General features: G+C 40.6%; 2 protein-coding genes across 2 annotated transcripts in view; both read right to left on the bottom strand.

Annotated features, from left to right (window-relative positions):
- LOC142095493 (uncharacterized) overlaps positions 1-1,837 on the bottom strand; it is a 43,530-nt gene extending 41,693 nt beyond the window's left edge. Inside the window, exon 1 of the mRNA XM_075178437.1 lies at positions 1,747-1,837. Coding sequence (XP_075034538.1) covers positions 1,747-1,837 — 91 coding nt within the window. The remainder of the gene's footprint in view (positions 1-1,746) is intronic.
- Positions 1,838-13,157: 11,320 nt separating this feature from the next.
- LOC142095492 (uncharacterized) overlaps positions 13,158-22,562 on the bottom strand; it is a 69,094-nt gene continuing 59,689 nt past the window's right edge. Inside the window, exons 6-11 of the mRNA XM_075178436.1 lie at positions 20,979-21,096; positions 19,651-19,842; positions 19,448-19,571; positions 19,232-19,329; positions 18,955-19,066; positions 13,158-16,388 (exon numbers count right to left, since the gene is read on the bottom strand). Coding sequence (XP_075034537.1) covers positions 15,262-16,388; positions 18,955-19,066; positions 19,232-19,329; positions 19,448-19,571; positions 19,651-19,842; positions 20,979-21,096 — 1,771 coding nt within the window. The 3' untranslated portion in view covers positions 13,158-15,261. The remainder of the gene's footprint in view (positions 16,389-18,954; positions 19,067-19,231; positions 19,330-19,447; positions 19,572-19,650; positions 19,843-20,978; positions 21,097-22,562) is intronic.

The raw sequence follows: 22,562 nt of genomic DNA, 5'->3' as shown, positions 1-22,562 counted from the left end.
CAGCAAATGATATCTTCGATGTACCTAACAAGAACTGATTGTTGCTCCTACTCTCCTCCTTAGAGACTGTGGTGTAATATCCAGGGTTTGAAGAAGCTGCTTCCATGTGATAAGAGAATAAATTGGAAACTTCAATTGCTCCGCCGATTAAAGACACGTGTATAGATAAAAAGTGTGTTCGTGAAACCCGGCGCTACCTGACGCGTTTCTTCGCCCCTCCCTTGAGCGGTTTCTTTACAGGTCTATATGTGTGTCTTTTATCGGCAGAGCAATTGAAATTTCCAGTCTATTCTCTTATCAAACGCAAACAGCTTCTTCAGACCCTCATTTTCCACACCCCGTTGTGCTGAAAGCATCTCTATTTGGGGCAACTTATGATTTGAGGTTACAGTCAAGATGTTTCACACAGTGTTGGGTTACCTTGGTGAGGAGGGCTAGGTTTAGGGTAAGGTTGGGATTAGTTTACCTGTTAATTCCGTCCACAGTACTTTTATGGTGGGCAGAACTGGGTTCAACGCATAGCCGCTGATTAGTTACAGCAGCTAGATCTGGTTTTTGTGTAAGATTCCCACCTCCTGCGGGACTGACAGTTCTCAGTCTGAGTTATCTCTCACACAAAAAAATTAAAACATTTCTAAAAATACTTCTATGAAGTATTTATAGTTAAACCAGAGCTGATATTTCATCTGCAGTTTGAATGTCAGTAAAACATAACATTGCAGTTAGTACAAGTTAGCTAATGCAATGTCCTCATGGTTTGACCTGTTGGGGTGCACCAATTTACAACAAACAAAAGCATGAAGGATAAAAAAAAAAAAAGTTGATAGCACAGAATCAAATACTCTATACCTTTACCTAGACTATAGATATGCATGAGAAACTGATGAATACATTTTAGGACCTACTGCTAGTGGTACTTTAAGATCTTTAAAAAATAATCAAGGGTTGAATTATGGATAGATGGAATTTTTTTATATAATATTACGTTACTATATTTTTTTCCAATGCTAACCAAACAGTAAAAGCATATTTATTTTACAATGCCCCCAATATAAACCCCTATCTGTCTTGAAAAGAACTATATAAAAACACCCCACAGATACGGTTATGAGTTGTTATACATATTATGTCCTGTTCCAAGCAGGCAGCGGTGTTGTGGACGCCTCTCCACTGCGTACGTCCTCCTCAGATGTACTGGGAAGATCACTAGGGAGGGGCATTGACAACACTGCTGCAGAAGCAATGTATGAGTGACTGGTGTAGGGTTATTAGAGGCTTCAAGGGACCCAGAGTATCAGGAGAACAGCACAGCAGAGTTAAGCTAGATATAGGTTTAAGGACCACTAAAGCCCAAAATGATAGTTTCTAGATATGAAACATGAAGGTAAAATACAGTGCTCAGTGTTACCCTAATTCTGTTACATAATACAACAAGTAGAACAGCTGCACCCACTCTAGTCCTAGGTAATAACACAAAGCTTCTTTATTCACACAGAGCACAAGTTGTAAAGGAGAACAGAGGGCACAGGGGAGGGAGGAGAGTACCAGGGGTAAAGATATGGGGAGAGGAGTATTATACCGACATGATACCAGAGTCTGTTCCATGAGTATTATAATAACAGGACATCAGAGTCAGCCCCATATGTATAATCATAACAACCAAACACCGGGATCTGCTCCCCATGCAGTAAAGTGACACCAGGGTCAGCTCCCCGTGTATAATATTAACAATAATAATATCATTACCAGTTGCCAGACACAACAATGTCTCCTCTCTTTCCCCTTGGTCCACGGTCACACTGAAAGTCACTTCCGGTATTTGGAACGCATACAACATGTTAGGTGGACCGCAGAGACCGGAAGTCGGGTGTGTAACACATCAGAGGATGCAGTGAGTGTAGAGAACAGAGGGAGGGGGGATTTAGGGTTAGATAGGTAGATACATAGACATAGAGTCAGACATGACATCATTTCTTTCAATTCCCTGAGGACTGTAGTGTTTTATTTGCATCTATGGACTATATTATAATTTATAGAGACATCCAGCGAGATGCTGCCATACTATGTCATAAGCCTGTTACAGTCATAATAGACTAAATATATATGTGTGTAATTAATCCATGTACATTACTGGTCAGTGTTTGTCTGCACCATGACACCTCCATATATCCTCCTAATGCTCATCTCACAGCCTCAGTATTCCCACCTCACAGGCTCATTATTCCCACCTCACAGGCTCAGTACTACATCTCAAAACCTCATAATGCTTATTAATTCCAGCCTTCTAATCCCCACGTCAGAGCTTCATAGAGCCCACCTTATTACATCATAATGCCCACTTTATAGCCTCATAATTCTCACATTGCAGCCTGGGTATGCCCACCTCATGGCCTCAGTATGCCCACCTCATAGCCTCAGTATGCCCACCTCATGGCCTCAGTATGCCCACCTCATGGCCTCAGTATGCCCACCTCATGGCCTCAGTATACCTACCTCATGGCCTCAGTATGCCCACCTCATGGCCTCAGTATGCCCACCTCATGGCCTCAGTATATCTACCTCATAGCCTCAGTATGCCCACCTCATGGTCTCAGTATGCCCACCTCATGGCCTCAGTATGCCCACCTCATGGCCTCAGTATGCCTACCTCAAGGCCTCAGTATGCCCACCTCATGGCCTCAGTATGCCTACCTCATGGCCTCAGTATGTCTACCTCATGGCCTCAGTATGTCTACCTCATAGCCTCAGTATGCCCACCTCATAGCCTCAGTATGCCCACCTCATGGCCTCAGTATGCCCACCTCATGGCCTCAGTATGTCTACCTCATGGCCTCAGTATGTCTACCTCATAGCCTCAGTATGCCCACCTCATGGCCTCAGTATGCCCATCTCATGGCCTCAGTATGCCCACCTCATGGCCTCACTATGCCCACCTCATAGCCTCAGTATGTCTACCTCATAGCCTCAGTATGTCTACCTCAATGAGTCATAGCCTCAGTATGTCTACCTCATAGCCTCAGTATGCCCATCTCATGGCCTCAGTATACCCACCTCATGGCCTCAGTATGCCCACCTCATGGCCTCAGTATGCCCACCTCATGGCCTCAGTATGTCTACCTCATAGCCTCAGTATGCCCACCTCATAGCCTCAGTATGCCCACCTCATGGCCTCACTATGCCCACCTCATGGTCTCAGTATGCCTACCGCATGGCCTCAGTATGCCCACCTCATACCCTCAGTATGCCCACCTCATGGTCTCAGTATGCCCACCTCATGGCCTCAGTATGCCCACCTCATGGTCTCAGTATGCCCACCTCATGGCCTCAGTATGCCCACCTCATGGCCTCAGTATGCCTTCCTCATAGCCTCAGTATGCCCACCTCATAGCCTCAGTATGCCCACCTCATGGCCTCAGTATGCCCACCTCATGGTCTCAGTATGCCCACCTCATGGCCTCAGTATGCCCACCTCATGGTCTCAGTATGCCCACCTCATGGCCTCAGTATGCCCACCTCATAGCCTCAGTATGTCTACCTCATGGCCTCAGTATGCCCACCTCATGGCCTCAGTATGCCCACCTCATGGCCTCAGTATACCTACCTCATAGCCTCAGTATGCCCACCTCATAGCCTCAGTATGCCCACCTCATAGCCTCAGTATACCCACCTCATGGCCTCAGTATGCCTACCTCATGGCCTCAGTATGTCTACCTCATAGCCTCAGTATGCCCACCTCATAGCCTCAGTATGCCCACCTCATAGCCTCAGTATGCCCACCTCATAGCCTCAGTATGCCCACCTCATAGCCTCAGTATGTCTACCTCATGGTCTCAGTATACCTACCTCATACCCTCAGTATGCCCACCTCATAGCCTCAGTATGCCCACCTCATGGTCTCAGTATGCCTACCTCATGGCCTCAGTATGCCCACCTCATAGCCTCAGTATGTCTACCTCATGGCCTCAGTATGCCCACCTCATGGCCTCAGTATGCCAACTGCTTAGCAGTATTTAATGTCTTAGCCATAGTGCTTCATAATTTCAACTTGTAATGGCCAAATCAGAGCCCTGTAACTCCTTCCTCAGACTTTTAGCGTCATACTTCCCACCTCATAGCTTTGTACGTTCCACCACATAGCTCCGTAATTACAATTTCATAGTCTTGTTTTGCCCACTTGATAGCCTCATGATGTCCACCTCATAGCTTCATACTGTCTACTTTATACCCTCTTCATGCACAACTCATAGCTTCATAATGACCACCTTGCAACCACATAACACTCACCTTACAAACACATAGTGCTAATTTTATATTATCAAGCTCCCACCTTATAACTCATAAATCCCATCAAAACCAATAGTTTCACAGGGCTCTCTTGTGACAGGATGGGCTTACTCTTGCAGCCACCAGTTATATTCATGATAAGATGGGCTCACTCTCATCATATTTGCTGCCACCAGTTATATCTATGGCAGGATGGTCGTACTCTGCCACCCTATATGAAGGGAAAGTGGTTTTACAGATGTGTCTTGGTGTTCCTTTTACCATCAGTAACCTGCATTACTGACCACTCCTACTGGTGTTACTCAGCTAACAGACACTCACCACCTGTAAGTATCAGTTGTAGGAGAGTAGTCACTGCCAACACTAGGCTCCTTCACTGGCACCTGGAACCGCTTTCTTCTAGGTGTTGGGTGTAGCTGCTGCAGCACATCTTGGCTGATGATTATGGCTTCCAAGCCTTGTAAATGTTAAACTCATAGTGCATCATATAGCTTACCTTGTAGAACCTCCTAATACTTACCCCATAGCCTCACAATGCCCACCTCATAGCCACAGGACGCCCTCTACTGGCTAACTTGACTGCAGGGGGTAATCAAAGTGGAATGGAACACAATACGTTATGTGAAACCATATTCTATCTCCATAGGGAGAGTTAGTATAAAATAAAAAAAACATAAATGTTCAAAGTCAATGCAAGGCAGAGACATGTGTAAAACATAATACATATAGTGTACGCTGTAAGGGATAACATAGGAAATATCTGGGGAACATACTGTTCAATGCTGGTTTGTTAGGTACACACCATAATATACATAATCATATCACACAATAAACTATTGTTATTGTGTATAATACAGAAAATAACAATAAAAGCATAAAATATACAAATCAATCTATCAAACTTATATAAAATATATTTTACATTTAGATCTTTGGTGTTCTTCCTCTTCTCTTCTGCTATGACAGATTTTTCCTTTTAGGACCTTTTGTAATTCACATTCAAAGGTCCATTTAACTCTTGAAGGGCTGGTTATTAAGACCTACTTCCTCGCAGTGTTATGTGAAAACCCCATCAGTGTTACTTTGCTTTATATACTCGTACCCGCTGGTCTGTTTCCAAATATCTTGCTGAAATAAAAATGCCTTTATTGTTTTTTTCTTGCCTATTCTCTGTGAATTGTGCGCCTATATGCTATATAGTAGCATTGTCTGCACATATGATAGTGTCACTACTAAGCTGTCAGATACATGAGAAGGGCAGGTATACCTAACACACTGGTAACATATACTCAGATGGAATGCCAATGTATTAATGTATATATTTATTCTGGGATAAAGGTAACATATATTCCTCATATAGTACAAGGACCTGACTGGAGAAGTGAGGGATTCTGGGACTGTCACAGTGACATCATTCTTATCTCATTTAATAAAACAGGGACCTGACTGGAGACAAAACTATGAAACCTGTGTGTAATGATCAGTGTGTATCAGCGGAGTGAAAACATTTCCATTTTATATAGTTGTGGTAACCGAATTTATCTCCCAATTTCTAGAATGCAATTAAAACAGAGACCACAAAAATCACAAAAATCACAGTTCAGGTATTTGTAACTGATTTCAAGTGGAGCAAATTGCACCAATTGCACAGTGGCCACTTTATTAGGTCACCTTTCTAGTACTGGGTTGGACCCCCACTTTGCCACAAGAACAACCTGAATCCCTTTCGGCATAGATTCAGCAAGGGGCTTCCTTAAAGATTCTGGCCTATAATGTGTGCCAAGAAAACTTTCCCACCATTACACCACCACAGACCTGCACCTTAGACACAAAGCAGGATGGATCCACGGATTCATGTTGTTTATGCCAAATTCTGAGCCTATCATCTGTATGTCACAGGAGATATAGAGACTCGTCAGACTAGGCGATGTGTTTCCAGTCTTCATCTGTTCAGTTTGGTGCCCACTTTAGCCTCAGTTTCCTGTTCTTATCTGACAGGAGAAGAACCCTGCTGTGGTCTTCTGCTGCTGTAGTCCATGCTCTTCAAGGTTCAACGTGCTGTTAATTCTGAGCATACCACAGCATACCACTGTTGTAACGCATGGTTATTGGAGTTACTTTTGTTTTCCTGTCAGCTTGAAGAAGTCTGGTCATTCTCCGCTGCCTTCTCTCATTGACAAGGATTTATCTCCCATAGAACTGCCGCTCACTGGATGTTTTTTGTTTTGCGCACTATTCTCACCCTACAGATTGTTGTGCGTGAAAATCCCAGGAGATCAGCAGTTGATGGAATGCTCAAAAAAAAAAGCATCTGGGACCAACAATCATTTATACCAAGGTCCAGCCAGAAGGTCAGGGCGGACAATGAGCAAGAAGGGTCCAAAAACGAAGCCAAGGGTCGAGACGTGCAGCAGACAAAATGAAACGAACAGAGTCAGGTAACAGGCAGTCAAACAGAATTTCAGGTTTAGAAACACAGCAGGCTTCACAAATAATGCAGAACAAGAACAATATAACCCAGGATAAGCCCTCCCTGCCATTTAAACTAATGAGGGCCAATTATGAAGTGAGTTCCCCAGAGTAATTGGTGATTGCAATCACTGAACAGAGCAAGGACAGAAGAGGCAGAACATTGTCCTGGCTGCTTAGCAAGAAGCAGTGTGAGCCCTTGTAAGTAGCGTGATAGCTCAGAGGCATACAAACATAGCATTCAGGCAGGGTCGGAGGGAGTTAGTTTGAGCTGTGGTGATTAGAGCAGCAGCTCATAACAAAGAGCCTTTATTAATACATCCCCAGATTCCAGAGGTTGATTAAATAGAAAAAAAGCTCACTGATTTCTTCAAGTATAACTTGTCAGCCTTTCTGCAATGATGCCCTGGTCACACAATATTGACTCCTTAGGTGGTCATTGCTCCATCATTCCCGGCAATTAGTTCATGTCAGCAGTCCTCAAATAGATGTCTCCCGAGCAGAAGTGAGACAGAATAAAATATGCATATTGTAAATCTCCCTCCCTGGCCATGAAAGGACCATTGGTTTACCCTTAAGCAACATAACATTGAATAACGCAGTGTTATTTTCAAAGTTAGGGACTTGCTCCTTAATTGCACATGCACTCATCATATCCTTAATAAGCCAAAAGTATTTTTCAGCGCAAGATATGAGAATAACTCTAGGCTACACGTTGTGGGGGTCCTGCAAACCCCAAATAAGATAAAGAACAAATAATTATTGCAATCCACTGATTTACGATATGTGGATGTGACAATAGTTTTGCCTATGGCCGACAGGGACAAATCCAAAAATTCAATTGAGGTTTTGGGGAACTTGAGAAAAAACTTAAGATTATAGTCATTATTGTTCAAGTAATCAACGAATAATTGTGCTCGTGATTCACCCACACCCGAAATGATAAATAAATCGTCTATAACACTGTGCAAAAGTTTTAGGCAGGTGTGGAAAAAATGCTGCAAAGTAAGAATGCTTTCAAAAATAGAAGTGTTCATAGTTTAATTTTATCAATTAACAAAATGCAAAGTGAATGAACAGAAGCGAAATCTAAATCAAATCAATATTTTGCCTTCAAAACAGCATCAGTTCTTTTAAGTACACTTGTACAAAGTCAGGGATGTATAGGATGTCAGGTGTATGGTTAACCAATCATACCAATCGGGTGATAATGATCATCATTTTCATATGTAGGTTGAAACACAGTTATTAACTGAGACAGAAACAGTTGTGGTGTAGGAGGCTTAAAACTGGGTGAGGAACAGCCAAACTCTGCTACAAAGGTGAGGTTGTGGAAGACCGTTTAATGTCACAGGTCATACACCATGGCAAGACTGAGCACAGCAACAAGACACAAGGAAGTTATACTGCATCAGAAAGGTCTCTCCCAGGCAAAGATTTCATAGCAGACTGGGGTTTCAAGATGTGCTGTTGAAGATCTTTTGAAGAAGAAACAGGCAACGTTGAGGACCATAGACGCAGTGGTCGGCCATGGAAACTTTGTGCATCAGATGAAAGACACATCATGCTTTTCTTCGAAATCAGATGTCCAGCAGTGCCATCAGCTCCAAACTGGAAAAAAACAGTGTGACCCAGGTACACCCATCTACTGTTCGGAGAAGTCTGCCCAGAAGTGGTCTTCATGGAAGAATTGCAATAAAAAAAATCCATACCTTCGACGTGGAAACAAGACCAAGCAACTCAACTATGCACGAAAACATAGGAACTGAGGTGCAGAAATTTGGCAGCAGGTGCTCTGGACTGATGTCAACATTTGAAATATTTGGCTGTAATAGAAGACAGTTTGCCGAAGGGCTGGAGAGCAGTACAATTATATGTGTCTGCTGGCAACAGTAAAGCACGGTGGAGGTTCCTTGCAAGTTTGGGGCTGCATTTCAGCAAATGGAGTTGGGGATTTGGTCAGGATTAATGGTGTCCTCAATGCTGAGAAATACAGGATGGTACTTATCCATCATGCAGTACTATCAGGTAGGCATCTGATTGGCTCCAACTTTATTCTGCAGCAGGACAACGATCCTAAACATACAGCCAATGTCATTAAGAACTATCTTCAGCGTAAACAAGAACAAGGAAGTGATGATATGGCCCCCACAGAGCCACGATCTCAACATCATCGAGTCTTTCTGGGATTACATGAGGAGACAGAAGGATTTGAGCAAGCCTTCATTCACAGAAGATCTGTGGTTAGTTCTCCAAGACGTTTGGAACAACCTTCCTGATGTGTTCCTTTAAAAAACTGTTCGCAAGTGTACCTAGAAGAATCAATGCTTTTTTGAAGGCAATGATTGGTCTCACCAAATATTGATTTGATTTATCTTCTGTTCATTCACTTTGCATTTTGTTAATTGATAAAAATAAACTATTAACACTTCTATTTTTGAAAGCATTCTTACTTTGCTGCATGTTTTCCACACCTGTCATAAAAGACAAGGTCTGCTGTGATCTTGCCACCCCACACCTATGTGGACTCAAGGTCCCCCATGTAGAGGCTGGCGTAGCTCGGGGCGAAGCTTAACCCCATGGTCGTCTCCATCACCTGTAAATAGTGATTGTGATCAAATACAAAGTGATTGTGTAAAAGAATAAACAAAATAGATTCAATAATGAACCCCTGATGTCTCTCGGAGATCTCTCCACCATTAGATAAGATATCTGTCATAACTTCAATTCCTTTGTGATGGGGGATGTTGGTATAAAGTGACTCAACATCTAAAAGTGATAAAGGCATAAGAGTTCTTCCACATTATCAGTTTTTGTTAAGTTTAGCAAGTGAGTGACGTCCCCGAATGTAAGATCTCATAGAGACCACCAATGGTTGCAAAAACAAATCAATATAACAAGATAAATTAGATGTGTGTGAACCCAAACTAGAAATAATCGGACGCTCAGGAGTTGAGTGTAACTCTTTGTGTATTTTGGGTTAACGATAAGAAATCCGGGTGATAGGGTGAATAACAAATATGAATCTCATTTCCTCTCTGTTGATGACCCCATCGGCCATGGATCACTCCCACAGTTGTTTATATTTGGACTTGTATAGTTCTATGGGATTAATCTTTAATTTTTTGTAAAAATAAAAAGATTATTTGTTAAGCTGTCTATAGGCTTCTTCTTTATAATCAGTGATCTCTTGTATAACTTCTCCTTCTTTATAAGCATTTTTAATAATGATTGATGGATCATTTTGAAGTTTTTTCAAAGCCAATTTTCCAGGGTGAGAACAATTGGAATGTTTGTCTTCTGATGAAGAACATAATTCTTTACACTGATCCGTGGTGGTTTTGTAGAAACATTCTGTTTTTATAGGAAAAAATGAGGCTTAAGTTTAAACTTATTCATATGTGTAGTGTTATTGATATAAAAAACACATGAGGTTTCAACCTCCTCCATATTATTACTCTCCCAAAGCTCGAGAATCTCTAAAGCTTGATTTACATTTACTATAATTAATTGTGAATTAATGTCAATTCTTTTTCTTTACTCGCAAAATATTTTTCCTACATAATAGTCTAATGAATCTGTTAAATTCTTAACATAATTTGAATAAATTTGGTTCAGAAGTAGGAGCAAAGTGTAATCCTCTACTTAATAGCTCTAATTCAACCTGTTAATTTAACCGCTAGGGCTATAAGAATGCATTTTAATGAGCACAGAAGAAACAGACTGAATCATATAAAAACACACAGTGTCACAAAACACTTTATAGAGAGACATAATAGCAATCATGATTGTTTAAAAATCACTGGAATTGAATTGGTAAGAGACCCAAAGAGGTGGAGATAGATGCAAACAATTATGTAGACAAGAAGTCTTTTGGATTTTACATTTAAATACACTTTCTCCAGGTGTGAGTTCTCTGTACAGCGCTACGGAGTTAGTGGTGCTATATAAAACTGATGATGACTATGATGGGGGTCTCAATTGATGTTTAGAACTGAATGAGATAATTTGATAAAACTTAAGCTCTAGGTATAGGTTTTTTTCCCACTGAATAATTGTGTACATGATATTTGTTTTTCTTTTGATGTGTTCTTATTACAATTTTTAGAACGCATCATAATTTATTATATTAGATTTTTTTAATTGTTTTTTAAAATTTACCAAATATATAAATATATGTATGTTTTATTAATTAAGATATATATTTGGTTTGATTAAATTCTTAGTAAGAATATAGAATTAAGTGAGCACCCACTACATGTCTCTGATGAAATTGCATACCTACAATGAAACGCTAAGACGTGTTTTAAGTGCCTGATTTTGGATCCATAGTCACGTTCATATGCACTCCTGTCCTGGCAGTAAGGTTATACCAGTATTCATTTGAGTCTGGAATTGTCGACAATTACAAGTCTGGTAACGGGTACCTGCACCCACACAGGTGTTCTACGATCGGGTGGAGCATAGAAGTGCTTTTGCATTAGAGGAGCGTCCTTTTTACTGTTTCTCCCAATATACAACGTTTTATTCTGGAGTTTCTGTACAATTACATGCAACGTTTATATGACAGATACACATCGCGGGACGCGGAGCACTGGAGAAAATGTACAGCCTGATCTGATATGTACAACACATGGTGTCATACTATCATACATGGTGTCATACCATCATACATGGTGTCATGCCATCATACATGGTGTCATGCCATCATACATGGTGTCACACCATCATACATGGTGTCACGCCATCATACATGGTGTCACGCCATCATACATGGTGTCACACCATCATACATGGTGTCACACCATCATACATGGTGTCACGCCATCATACATGGTGTCACGCCATCATACATGGTGTCACGCCATCATACATGGTGTCATACTATTATTTATGGTGTCATACTATCATACATGGTGTCATACTATCATACATGGAGTCATACTATCATACATGGTGTCATAATATCATACATGGTGTCATACTATTATACATGGTGTCATACCATCATACATGGAGTCATAATATCATACATGGTGTCATACTATCATACATGGTGTCATACCATCATAGATGGTGTCATGCCATCATAGATGGTGTCATGCCATCATACATGGTGTCATACTATCATACATGGAGTCATACCATCATACATGGTGTCATACCATCATTCATGGTGTCATACCATCATACATGGTGTCATACCATCATACATGGTGTCATACCATCATACATGGTGTCATACTATCATACATGGAGTCATACCATCATACATGGTGTCATACATGGTGTCATACTAGAGGAACTATAATAATCCAATCCTTTCTAAAGGGATCACTCCATTTGTTAGTATTATTCACATGAACTTATCACACTTGCTGACTGTGTCTAGAAAACATCTGAATTATGTAAATTACACAAATAGATTTTCCTGTGTATCAGTGATATTTGATCAATCGCAAATTACAAGTGGAATACTATGTCTGGACAATAGATATTATCCTTTAGCCCAGTGATGGGCAAACTACGGCCCGCGGGCCAGATCCGGCCCGCCAATTTTTTTAAAAATTTCATTAAAATATGCATAAAATTATTAGGGCCGACCCTGTGTGTCAGAACCTTCATTTTTATGCCTTCCCAGCTATTTCCTCCATTACACTTCATCCTCCTTCCTGAAAGGACACTTCGTATGTCAATCACTCAAACACCAGCCTGCCCCCTAATGGCTGAAAGTCATGTGAGAAGAGATGGGCTGGGCCATATACTAAGGCGGATTTCGATTGGCTGCTGTGTTGTCAGTTAGTGGCTCACCAGAAAGACGGATCTGCAACAACCTGCTGAAATAAGTGCTGTGTCTGTACGATCGCTGCACTTATAGAGGTAACACTGCTATATAACACCCTCCTGTCCCGCTCCAGAAAAAGTTTGCCCATCATTGCTTTAGCCCATCGATATTTGGAGGCGGTATTCTGATGTGAGACGCGTCCTGTTTAAATCACTGGTTCATTGAGGATGGACATGGGTGAAAGGATATTACATCTCATCCTGGAGATCATCTACCTGCTGACCGGAGATGTGAGGGATTCTGGGAATGTCATCTTGACATCACTCTTTAGTGAACCTTCATGTAGGTCATTATATATCTGTATTATTGGTAATCGGTGCGAGCTTTCATTACCAAACAACTCAGCTATGTAATAACTTGCCTACTATTCCCTAATAGGGGCCAAGTGACGCTAAAATTTCCACCCATATCTGAGGTTACTATCGGCAACAGGGCCCCGTTAAGAGTCCTTATTGTGACTATCCCTTTATTAGCTGTTCCATTATCTTATTACTCCTCATCAAATAATCATAATAAAAACAGTCAACTTGGTTGGTGATTACAGATTTTATTACCTTATTTGTGTAGTGACTACATAATTGTATGTCATATCCATATATGCACTGTACTGTTCTGACATTACTATATAAAGAATAAAAAGTATATATATATATATATATATATATATATATATATATATATATATATATATATATATATACAGAAACAGACATAGATCCTCTGCACTCAGCATGTACAGACTGGGGTGCATGAGGGGGTTGCCCACATTGTATAGACAAAAAAACAGGGATACTCTGCAGTCTCCAAACACATAATTAATGCTGTACTAAATACTGTTCTATATTAAAAACAGGGAATGTTAGTTCCACATATTGCAATATATGTTTAAGCTGACCAACTCACGCCAAAGTCTTCCCAATCTGGTCAGTCCTAACATGATCAAATGCTATGCTATTTATCTAGTCCCAGGTCTCCCATGGCTGCTAGTGCTTGGGAAAGACTTGCCTTTTAAAGCTGTGTGCAGGTAAGCCTTAAGCCCAGATAAATAGCATAGCATTTGATCATGTTAGGAGAGTCTGAAGCAGCGGTTCCCTGTGTTCCATATCTTAACACCAAATAATTTGTTCAATATGTAAATGAAAAGAGATATCAAGATGTCAATTAAATAAATGTACTTAACTTTCTGAATCAATACAAAAAGAGAAGGTGAGATAGGTACTTCAAATCTAGAAGGTACAAGACATTCAGCTGCTGTAAGGAGATGAGGAATGTGTTTACCGCTAACGTTTGTATCAGGAAAAATCAAATCAGGCAATTGCTGCTTCCACTAGAGGTAATTTGCCAACAGGGAAAAAATGAAGCCCCACAGAGATTTAACATACTTGCCAACTTGTAATACCTCCCCCACTGGATTCTCAGGTGGCAAGTGTGGGGGCATAGTGATGCAATAATATCACAGTGGCCTTGTCCACTGCTACCTAATACAGAGATTCATGGCATTGCACAGCAGGAGGGGGGGGGGGCAAGGCCTGACAACGCAAATTGGGAGGACTCCTCAGACATTCGGAGAGAGTATTCAAGTATGGGATTCAATCATACACAGGAGCACATATTTATTTGCCTAGCGCATACTTACATTGCGCTTTTGGGAACTATAAGAAGGGAGAGCTCTTTTGTGAGCAATGACGTAAATTTGCATTAATGAAATTGTGAAAATTATGCCTCAAATCCTGCTTATTTTATAACCACTGTACACTAAAAAGTCAACCTTTGTTTCTACAAAAATACTGCTCATTTAGGCTTCATTTATGTCTTAAACTAAGTGTCAGGGGACATCAGCACTTTATCACTACATTTTATATTTGTGTGTTTGAATGTTTTTATATCACGCTTATTTAGGCCCCTATAAATGAGTTTTATGTACAAACTGCGCCTGGAATCTGCAAAAGGTGTCACATTTAAAAATATAGACTTGACATTCACCACCTCTAAGCAAATTTCTAGTCCCTTTGCAGAGGGGGGAAAAGGCTTCGCACTCTCCAGCCTTTGAACCGCATTTAAAAATCTCTCCCGAAAAAACAATATGTTAATTTCAAATGCAGGTAAACACATGGAGCATGAGTGCACCTAGAACACACTCAGCAAGGAAGACACATATCCACTTGACTGCTCCCATATGAAAGAAAAAGGTTTTACTCCCCTGCAGATACATCACCCATGCCTGTATAAATGTGTGCACATGTACAAAAATAGCCATGTCATCACAAAGCTAAAAATGCACCGTGGACCCAGATCTTTGCAGCTTCATAAGTGATCCAGTAAGATACTAACAGATTACAGAAATAACTATATGAACTTAGAGAGTATGACCAAATATAATGCAGCAATGTACCAATTTCCATATTATCCAATTCAATGCTGACAATATATATTACTTAGGACCCTATTGTAGCAACCATGTGGTCTGTTATTACTGTGGCGAGAGATGCCAATATTTAACATTAAGGAAACTGCAAAACGTTCCTCACTTGAGCAATCTCTTCCAGTCTTACATCGATGACATGCATTCCTCGTATGACCATAGAATATGTCAACATACTGTTACTAGAGCTTTAAGTTGCCCACCATGTATGTATACTTATGTAAGTATTGCTTTCCTGTTTTTAATTTGTATGAATTTTCTTATGTGTAACAAGATTTGATTTTTGTGCAAAACATTTCCCACATTCAGAACATGAAAATGGCTTCTCACCTGTGTGAATTCTCTGATGTTTGAGAAAATCTGATTTTTGTGCAACACATTTCCCACACTCAGAACATGAAAATGGCTTCTCACCTGTGTGAATTCTCTGATGTTTAAGAAGATTGGATTTATCTGTATAACATTTCCCACATTCAGAACATGAAAATGGCTTCTCACCTGTGTGAATTCTCTGATGTTTTAGAAGAGTGGATTTATGTGCAACACATTTCCCACACTCAGAACATGAAAATGGCTTCTCACCTGTGTGAATTCTCTGATGTTTAAGAAGAGTGGATTTTTCTGTAAAACACTTCCCACACTCAGAACATATAAATGGCTTCTCACCTGTGTGAATTCTCTGATGTTTAAGAAGAGTTGATTTCTGTGTAAAACATTTCCCACACTCAGAACATGTAAACAGTTTCTCACCTGTGTGAGTTCTCTGATGTTTAACTAGAGTTGATTTCTGTGTAAAACATTTCCCACAATCATAACATGAAAATGGCTTCTCACCTATGTGAATTTTCTGATGTTCAACAAGATCTGATTTCTGTGTAAAACATTTTCCACACTCATGACATGGAAATGGCTTCTCACCTGTGTGAACTTTCTGGTGTTTAATAAGATTTGATTGCTGTGCAAAACATCTTCCACACTCGGAACATGGAAATGGCTTCTCACCTGTGTGAGTTCTTTGATGTTTAAGAAGATCTGATTTTTGTATAAAACTTTTTGCACACTCAGAGCATGGAAATGGTTTGTCAACTGTGTGAGTTCTCTGATGTCTAACGACGACTGACTGATGCGTAAAACATTTACCACATTCAATACAGGGAAAGAGTCTATCCCCTGTATGAGCTGTACTATTTGTAGCAATATCCGAGTTATCAGACAGGTCAGATAATAGATCTGCACTGTGAAGTATTGGATGTATATTTAGGGCAATAGGGTTTTCTTTTGGAGAATCCTGTGGGAAGTTGTTATCTTCTATTACTGGATATAAAATGTCACATCCCTCAGTGGTATCCCTGCTTTTGCGCCTACCTGCTGGAAATAAAATAAATGTAAGGAAACAGACATCTTATTTCACATTGAGAAGCAGGTTATAATGCCCCAACTTTTTCATACTATAAATGATTTCAAGTTGTTTAATTGATTAATTTCAGTTTTCACACTTTATTACAATTATATTATGTGCATATAGCAAATATGAATTATAAGTTGAACAGATAAAACACTGGCTTAAAATATAACATAAGCACATTACCAAGCACATTACATAGCCCCTGCCACAGGTACATGCAAATTGCACAGCTACATTGGAGAACACCAGGCAAAAGACTCTTTGGGAAACATTACTAGCCAAGGATACACATTGTCCATCCCGCAGCGTAGCCAGAAAACTCTTTAGCCAGTAACATTGTCCATCCACCATGCCCGTCCAGCCAGTGCCCTCACACACTGTCATACTACTAATTTACCCACGTAAATAGTTTTTCCCGAACAGGATAATTATGTTATCCTCTCCCCACATTTAATAATATTATATTTCCCTCATCATCATATAAGGGGAGGCGCCACCAAACATTCCCACATCATCATATAAGGGGAGGTGCCACCAAACATTCCCACATCATCATATAAGGGGAGGCGCCACCAAACATTCCCACATCATCTTATAAGGGGAGGTGCCACCAAACATTCCCACATCATCATATTAGGGGAGGCGCCACCAAACATTCCCACATCATCATATAAGGAGAGGCGCCACCAAACATTCCCACATCATCATATAAGGGGAGGCGCCACCAAACATTCCCACATCATCATATAAGGAGAGGCGCCACCAAACATTCCCACATCATCATATAATGGGAGGCGCCACCAAACATTCCCACATCATCATATAATGGGAGGCGCCACCAAACATTCCCACATCATCATATAATGGGAGGCGCCACCAAACATTCCCACATCATCATATAAGGGGAGGCGCCACCAAACATTCCCACATCATCATATAAGGGGAGGCGCCACCTAACATTCCCACATCATCATATAAGGGGAGGTGCCACCAAACATTCCCACATCATCATATAAGGGGAGGTGCCACCAAACATTCCCACATCATCATATAAGGGGAGGCGCCACCAAACATTCCCACATCATCATATAAGGGGAGGCGCCACCAAAAGTTCCCACATCATCTTATAAGGGGAGGCGCCACCAAAAGTTCCCACATCATCATATAAGGGGAGGCGCCACCAAACGTTCCCACATCATCATATAATGGGAGGCGCCACCAAACATTCCCACATCATCATATAATGGGAGGCGCCACCAAACATTCCCACATCATCATATAATGGGAGGCGCCACCAAACATTCCCACATCATCATATAAGGGGAGGCGCCACCAAACATTCCCACATCATCATATAAGGGGAGGCGCCACCTAACATTCCCACATCATCATATAAGGGGAGGTGCCACCAAACATTCCCACATCATCATATAAGGGGAGGTGCCACCAAACATTCCCACATCATCATATAAGGGGAGGCGCCACCAAACATTCCCACATCATCATATAAGGGGAGGCGCCACCAAAAGTTCCCACATCATCTTATAAGGGGAGGCGCCACCAAAAGTTCCCACATCATCATATAAGGGGAGGCGCCACCAAACGTTCCCACATCATCATATAAGGGGAGGCGCCACCAAAAGTTCCCACATCATCATATAAGGGGAGGCGCCACCAAACATTCCCACATCATCATATAAGGGGAGGCGCCACCAAACATTCCCACATCATCATATAAGGGGAGGCGCCACCAAACATTCCCACATCATCATATAAGGGGAGGCGCCACCAAACGTTCCCACATCATCATATAAGGGGAGGCGCCACCAAACATTCCCACATCATCATATAAGGGGAGGCGCCACCAAACAAAACCCAGTCAAACGACTTAAAATATACTCAAACAGAAAAAGGAGAAAGGGACTTTTGTATTGGAGATGGAGCTCTATTGTAATGACACATAAGCAATATTACAATCCTTAAACTTTACATAAAATCTCAATAAAATCAGTAAAAACTAAACAAACCCCTTAACTGCTTTATGATTAGTATAATGGGGAGCTGTAAATTAAGTCTCCTCTATCCATATTGTTCCAATATTCCGATTATTAAATGAGATTCCTATTTATTGGGATTCCATGTAGACGTTTCCTTAGTACATTATTTTTTTTATAAATGTATAATCTTTGGGGGAGCTGTGTTTTGTATATAGAGATAATCTAGATAATAGGGTCTTACCCCAATGATCAGTGATTGAATCACTATGGTGACGTCCCTTGTACTGATGTATGAGAATCATCAGAGAGTGTAGGGAGGAGACTGATCAGATCTCTTGGCTGGTAGCACAATGATATAATATGAGGAGGAGAACAGGAATCTAATAAGTGCTGATTGCTCCTAACTTCCCCACTGGGCAGCTAATTTTTCCTCATTAGTTTGTACAGACAGAGGAGGGTGTAGAATAAGAGATTGTTGTAGTGACTGAACAAGGAGAATATGTGAACTCTGTATTTAGTGTGTATTACTCACCTGTGCCGATATCTGTAGGGATTTCCTCCTCCTTACACTGCTGATCACCCCTCACATATGTATCTTCTTCTTCATCTATATTTTCTATTTTAATATCAGTCAGGTCTTCACCCTAAATAACCCCCAAAACAATAAAATAACACTTGTATGAGGTCTATTTTCATTGAGTTTAAACAGAAGACTAACGTGTTAGACTCACAAGGCGTCTCCATATAAATATATATAGTGAAAAGTCACTGGTATTTTGGCATTTGGTAAGACCCTAAATTCCATCTACCTGACACTTCTGTGGGATCCTGTGATTTTCCTCTGTACAATCCAGTGAATAATGAGGACGGCGACATCTCTCTGGGGAATTTCTGTAACTGGATCCATCTGTAGGAGACACACAGTGACTGATACATTGTTTATATGTAATTAACAGATGATGTGTGTATCTAAGTGGCCCTCCAAACTATTCCTTCCTTCAGAATAAATGTAAGTCTCCGCTTACTCAGTGATGTGATGGGCAGGTGATTCTCCATCAACACGTCCTTGTACAGATCCTTGTGTCCTTCTAAATACTCCCACTCCTCCATGGAGAAATAGACAGTGACATCCTGACACCTTATGGGAACCTGACACACACAATGATACAGTCATGATCCAGACACATCCCCTGGTGTTACTGTATAATGTCCCATTCCCAGCAGTCACCTCTCCAGTCAGCAGCTGAATGATCTTGTTGGTGAGTTCTAGAATCCTCTGGTCATTGTTTCTCTCATGTATCAGTGAGTGAGGTGGAGGCACCGTGATAGGGCTCTGGGTCCTGCTTAATCCTACGGACACACCGGGATGGCTCAGGGGTGTCACACTCTCACTGGATGTCTTCTTCACTACTGTGTAATCCTGTGTATTGTGGGAGACAGCAATAAAAAGGTAAATTAAAATTTCACCTACATGGAGGTGGTATTTGTAGGGGACAATTGTGCTGTAGATAGAGGACTTAGAATGTCTGTCTTGCTCAAGATAGAAGGTGAGATAAGTGCTATAAACAATCTACAAGACAGAGCATATAGAAAACAGTAACAGGTAGCACATGTCCATCAATTGTAAAATTAAGTACTAGTTGTCGAATTTGCACATTTAAAATAAGTGAGATCCATATGCCAGATGTAGAATTTAATTACACCTTAAAAAAAAAAAACAGCAAAAGCTGTAAACCGATACATTCACGATACCCAATGTCTCATGAATGCATCAGTGACATTAAAATCAACCTACTGTGAGCATAGTAGTATGTGCTAACTTTTGTGAAGATCTTGGGACTGAAACTTTTATCTGAGGCAGCCTACTTAGCCTACTTGCTGCTCATTCACAGCTGTGCAGATGACAAGACTGATAACCAAAGAGATAACGAACACCATCCTGTGAGCCAGAGAGGAGAGGCTCATGGGAAGAATACACTGGGGTAAAAACCAAGAGAGAAACATTCTAAGGTCATCACAAAACTTTGGGTTTACTTTGGACACAAAGCTGTACTTGTGGGATCTATTGTGAAAAAATAAAGACAAGGATAAAACAAGAAAAAAAAATATAACTTTTATTCAACATTACTTAGATTATCAGTGTGAAAATCTCCTTATCTGCAAAATAGTTTAGAAATATGTCCTAGTTACTTCTCCAAGGCTGGGGTCACAGAGTTAAGGGTGGGCCTCTCTGAGACCAGAAACACAGGGGCACTGTTGAAATATGTGTAACTAAGAAAGTGACCACTTAGTGTATTTGCTGCAATTTCCTCCACTTGAAATCGGCTACAAATCCCTGAACTGTGCATTTGGAGATTGTTGTTCTCTCCGTTTTAATTTCATTCTAGAAATTGGGAGATAATTTTCATCCCAACAACGACATGAAATGTAAATGCTTCCGCTCTGCTGATACACACTAATCACTGTAGGGAGGTTACAGTTTTGTCTCCAGTCAGGTCCCTGTTTAATAAATATAGGTAAGAGTGATGTCACTGTGAGTTTCCCAGAATCCCTCACCTCTCCAGTCAGCAGGCAGATTATCTGCAGCGTAAGATTTAATATTCTCTCACTCAGGTTCCTCCTGTCCTTTTCCATCCTCAGTAGTTTACACAGGGTGGGCATCACTCTCACGTGACTTCAAATAAAGACCCTCTGCCTCCTCACAGCTCAACTATCTAGGAAAATATAGAATAATTATAATAAACATTTAAATATGAGACATATCATGCAAATATATATCCATGCTTACATATATACAAATGACATCCATGCATAAACATTGCAACCATGCATAGATACATACAGAGACACAATGAGGTGTGCAGGTATGCTAATCTGTTTTACAACTGAGTATTGTCTTCTTGTCCAAGAAAGGTTTTAAGAAAAAATATACCATAACTCTCTTCTGAAACATAGCAGACATGTTATGATTTGTAAAAAAAATATATATAAATTCCTTCTGGAGCTTGATATGGGTGTGGTTATAGATCAGTGATTGCAAGAGGTCTGCAATCCTCAAAAGTAAATAGTATTAAACAAAAAATATGCAATAATGATTCTAAAACCACAAAAACAAGTGTGTACTACGGATCAATTTTCAAAACATTTAATTAAACCTTATAAACTTCACATGCAACTCACATCAATGTGTTAAAAAATCATAAAATGAATAATATGTGGATTTCTTCAAGACCTCTTGTTATATCCTAACATATAAAACATGTAATAGACAGCCTTTAGTAGGAGATTAAATATGTCTGTATGCTGGAATTTGTTTGCATGAGATGCCTAATCAAACAAGAGACGTCCGTTTCAATTCTCCAGCAGATCCAATTAGCTGAATTGTTATTTTAGATGTGTTAATGGATCCAAATCCACAAACCCAGCAACACAAACCCTTAACTGGGTAAATCAATAAAGTTCTTGTGTTGTTACTTGGGCTGCTGAACTTATTTCCGCTCACAAATTCAGGATAATAGCAATGTTTTTAATACCGGAACCCTCACCAGATAAACCGCTACGAGAGTATAAAAATTGCTGGCAGCTTGCCAGACGCCTGAATAATACTTTGTTTAAAAATCCTCTGTGGGACTGTGGAGCCGCTATGGCCACCTTCCATGTAACAAGTGGTGCAGCGCTAAACTGGCTCCCCCCCCCCATATACTTCCACAGGAGAACAGTTCCTACTCCTCTTAGGGCATTAGTCTGTTTTTTTCGCACATATACATATGATACATGATTACGTTATATTGAATCCTCAAGTGGACACGCTCTCCCTGAACATACTTATGGCTGCCATGCTCTGTAGTGTAAACAGGCACCTATTAAGGGTATTCATTTCACGCTCCTTTAGACTCTGTAAGTGTAAAAGTATTATTGAACTGATAATAAACCGTTTAAAAATTTAAATGAGGAGAGAACTTCTATGGGGCAGTGGAATGGCCACAGTACGTATGTGCTGTGGTAGTCACTTTAATAGTGCTGATAACACCGACAGTGACACCATGAACCCAAAAAAACAAAACTGACTTGGGCGACTGATAATAAATGATGACTGACCTTAATAATGGCAAAACAAGTCCCCGACACTGTGATAACAAA

This window comes from Mixophyes fleayi, chromosome 6 (assembly GCF_038048845.1).
Source record: "Mixophyes fleayi isolate aMixFle1 chromosome 6, aMixFle1.hap1, whole genome shotgun sequence".
NCBI lineage: Eukaryota > Metazoa > Chordata > Amphibia > Anura > Limnodynastidae > Mixophyes > Mixophyes fleayi.
This window is presented reverse-complemented; position numbering and strand designations above follow the sequence as displayed.